We start from the raw sequence: 3,939 nt of genomic DNA on the forward strand, positions 1-3,939 counted from the left end.
AGCCTAAGAAGAGGCAGTATCTGCCAGTCAAAGAAATGGCAGGGCTGGCAAACAGAGGGTGAGGGTCCCCATTGCTGTGGGCAAGATAAACACCCACTTACTGTTTAGTTGGAAAAGGCCAAGACCACAGAGGCTGCTCAAATGTCAAAGAGGTGGGGCTGGCGGGAAGCCAGCACTCCCCTGGACTCTGTCCCCATGGCAGACTTTGTGGTGGGACTTTTTACCTGGGAGGTGTGTTGGGGGTTTCATGGAGACCCTAGGGTGCTCTGGTATACACCCTGAGTCCCAGCTCTTAAGGCTGCTGAAGGCGTTTCTTTTTGTGACAGTTGCTCATTAAACCAGCAGGTTTTGGTGACCTGCTAAGTTAAGTTCAAACCCTGTGCTGAACCTGCAGCGCCTGGCACTCCTCAGCCCAGCAGCTCAGCTCTGCCAAGAAACTGGGATCTCACTGTAGCTCTTGGAACCGCATTCTAAACTTGACCATTGCCTGGCACAGCAGCTGGAATAAAAGCTCTTGGGGCTGTCGGAGAGAACCTGGGAGCTATGCTTGGCCTTTCCTTCTGGCTCCCTCCGACCTCCTCCCACCCCACTTCCTCGCTCTCTACTCTCACCTCATTCTCCCCACTCCTAACCCCTCACTCTTGCCTTCTCCCCCTTTCTCGGCCCCACCCCAAACCTTCCTCTGCAGTTGAGAACTAACCTTGGCTGCTTCTCGTACCTCCTCTTCCCACCTCCCCGTTCTGCTCCCTTCAGTTTCTCCTTCCCTTTCTCACTTCTCTCCCCACTCCCTGTTCCCCTTCTCTCTTTCTTTCTCTCCACCACCTACCCTTCCCCGCCCCCCACCTTCCCTCTGCCTCAGCCCTCAGTGTTTGCTTTTCTCCCGGATACGGATGAAAGGGTTGGCCTGCCCGTGCCCTGCCCTATCCAACTTCTTGGAACTGGGGGCCTGCTTAATGGCTGAGGGTTCCCGGACGCAGGCATCGGGTCAAGGGCCTCCTATCAACGTCCAGTTCCTCCGCGCCCAGTATGAAGGTCTGAGGAGACAGCAGAGGACCCAAGCCCACCTGATGGTGTTTCCTAAAGGTAGGGCTGGGCAAATTCTGGAGGGAAGGGCCTTTCTGTAGTTGGAACAGATGACTTAAAGTCCACAGTGGGCAGGACCGTGGCTGAGACAGTCTCCTGAAGAGGAAGAAAAGAGCCGCGGATGACCCAGTCAGAACGGAACCAGGGAGGCTAGATCAGGGTGGCTCTGCCTAGTCTGTCCCTTAGCCAAAGAAACAAAGACTTCTGCCAGGTATTTGGCCAATGGCCAGAGTTCCTGGTCTCTGTGCCTATTTCTCCTAGTTCTGATCTGGCTAGACTGGTTAGGTGAGCCAGCTTGGCCCCCTGCTAGGCTAAGTGGAAAGATGGAGGCTCAACCTCTTGATCCACATGCAAACCAGAAAGGTTTTGGAGAAGAAAGATGGCTGCTTCCATTGTTCTGGGAACTGGCTGGGTCAGAACTCAGGGATGGGGAGACAAGTTCTATATTCCGAAGTGATAGGTTATCACACGAAAGAATGGAGTGATTATGTACATGGCCTTGGAACAAAGCCCAAATGTAATGTTCCCATCCCCCTACAGACCAGATCACACCAAAGATAACGCAGGACGGAGAATGGAAAGATGGCTCAGTGGTTAAGAGCACGTGTTGCTCTTGCAGAGGCCCTGGGGTCCACTAGTGCACCAACATGGTGGCTCACAACTAACTGTCACAACCGTCTGTTCCAGGGGATGTAAACGCCTGTTCTGCTCTCCAGAGGCACCAGGTGTGCATGTGGAGCACACGCATGCAGGCAAAACACATATACACATCAAATAAAATTAATCTTTAAAGGGCTTTTTATAAAGAAAGGGAAAACGTAGTGTGAAACTTCTGTGTTGCTGAATATTCTCTTTAACTTGAAGACTGAAGGCAGACGCTATTCTAAAGTATTTGTGTGCAGGGGCTGCAGCCAAAGGTTCCACTACCTGGCTAGGGGCTATGGGCATCTCCTCTCTCCCTAGGGACCCTCCCTTTCCTCTCTTCTTGTGTGTGTATGGTGTATGTGTGCATGGTATGTGTGTGGTGTGTGTGTGTGTGGTATGTATGTGGGGGGTGCACGCATCTGTGTCTGTGTGGTGTGTGTGTATGTATGTGTGTGTGTGGTGTGTGGTGTGTTTTGTGTATGTGAATGTGTGTGTGTTTTCTCTTTCTCTTTGTCCTGAAGTAAAGAGGCCCTGCTATGAATATCTGCCTGTCTGCCCGGCAGCCATCCCACCTCCAGGGCCCTCCCCAGGCAGATGAAAGAGGATTCTGTTTTCCTGTCCCTCCCTTATCCTCTAATTACTGCAGAGCATCTGAGTGCCATGAAGGCTGGGGTGCCTGCCATGCTGAAAGCTAGTGCAATTCTAAGTGTGAGCACATCACCCTCCTCCCTGGGGTCACATGTAAGGCTGCACCTGTTCGCAGAAATGGCTGCACCTGCTCTTCTACTTCCAATTCCTTCCTTCCTCCTTCCTTCTTTCTTCCTTCCTTTCTTTTCTTTTTCTTTTCCTTTTTGGTTTTTCCAGACAGGGTTTCTCTGTGTAGCTTTGGAGCCTGCCCTTGAACTCGCTCTGTAGACCAGGCTGGCCACAAACTCACAGAGATCCGCCTGCCTCTGCCTCCTGAGTGCTGGGATTAAAGGCGTGTACCGCCTTCACCAGGCTGTTCTTCAATTCTTTCGAATTTATTAAACTGAGGCTCAGAGGGGCGTCTTGATGACATTGTTACCCCAGAAGTACCATCTCTTCACCGTACTTTGTTAGCAATGAGACCGAGCCCATTCAGAGAAGAAGTGTTCATGGACTCTCTCCTGCTTTGGGTGATAAAATCATTATTAGAAGTGTAGGACACAGACCCCATAAGCTAAGAGCAATATTCTCTTGTGATGTGTGGATGAATTCAAATGGGAGTATGCTAATCAGCTGGTCATCGTGTGAAAAACATCAGGCAGAATAAACTTTTAAGGAGGCCTGTTTTAATTCGTGGTTCTGGAGGTTTCATCCCGGGGCCACTTGGTTGTGTCGATTTAGATCTTTGTCAGCACAGTGCACTATGGTAGGAGCAGTGCTCTCCTGGTGGTGGGCAGGAAACAAAAGGAGGAGAAAATATTGGTATCCTGGTACCCTGAAGAGCATGCCCCTGTGATCCTACTTCACTTGAGCAGGCACCTGGCAAAGCCTCCACAATCTCCTAATGACACCGTAAGCTGGGGACCGAGCCTATGACCTGGACTTTTGGTACATTAAAGATCAAAATCACAGCAATAAATGTGTGTGCCTGTTCCTCTGTATTTGTGTGTGTGTGTGGTGTGTATTTGTGTGTGTTGTGTGTGTGTGGTGTGTGTATGTGGTTTTTGTGTGTGTGGTGTGTGTATTTGTGTGGTGTGTGTGTATGTGGTGTTTTGTGAGTGGTGTGTGTGGTATTTTGTGTGTGTGGTATTTTGTGTGTGTGGTATTTTGTGTGTGTGGTGTGTGTGTATATTTGTGTGTGTGTGATGTTTTGTCTGTGGTTGCTTTTGTGTGTGTGTGTGTGTATACCCTTTGTCCTTGTTATCCTTAAATACTAATCCTCACTTCTTCCCAAGTTCAAACACTCTCACTTAGGTTTTTTACCTTCATTTATGTTGGAGATTTCCCCATAAAATTGGTTAGTAACTGAATTATTTTTATTAAAAAATATTTTTCATATAATATATTCTGATCATGCTTGTTCCCTCCCTCAGCTCCTCCAAGGTCCTCCTACCCCTGACCCCCCACATAATGCTAAGCCTTTTTTCTTTCTCTTTAAAAAAACAACAAGAAAACACACATACAAAGAAAAAACTCAGAAAAACAGAAGCCAGAATAAATAAATAAAAAACCAATAAGACAAGC

At 48.8% G+C, this 3,939-nt stretch overlaps 1 protein-coding gene across 1 annotated transcript in view; it reads left to right on the forward strand.

The window, feature by feature from the left end:
* Positions 1-233: 233 nt before the first annotated feature.
* CUNH9orf152 (chromosome unknown C9orf152 homolog) overlaps positions 234-3,939 on the forward strand; it is a 7,227-nt gene continuing 3,521 nt past the window's right edge. The window contains 1 exon segment of the mRNA XM_050166062.1: positions 234-1,083. Coding sequence (XP_050022019.1) covers positions 891-1,083 — 193 coding nt within the window. The 5' untranslated portion in view covers positions 234-890.

This window comes from Alexandromys fortis, unplaced genomic scaffold (genome assembly GCF_014885135.2).
Source record: "Alexandromys fortis isolate MF-2015 unplaced genomic scaffold, M_Fortis_MF-2015_v1.1 scaffold_18, whole genome shotgun sequence".
Lineage (NCBI taxonomy): Eukaryota > Metazoa > Chordata > Mammalia > Rodentia > Cricetidae > Alexandromys > Alexandromys fortis.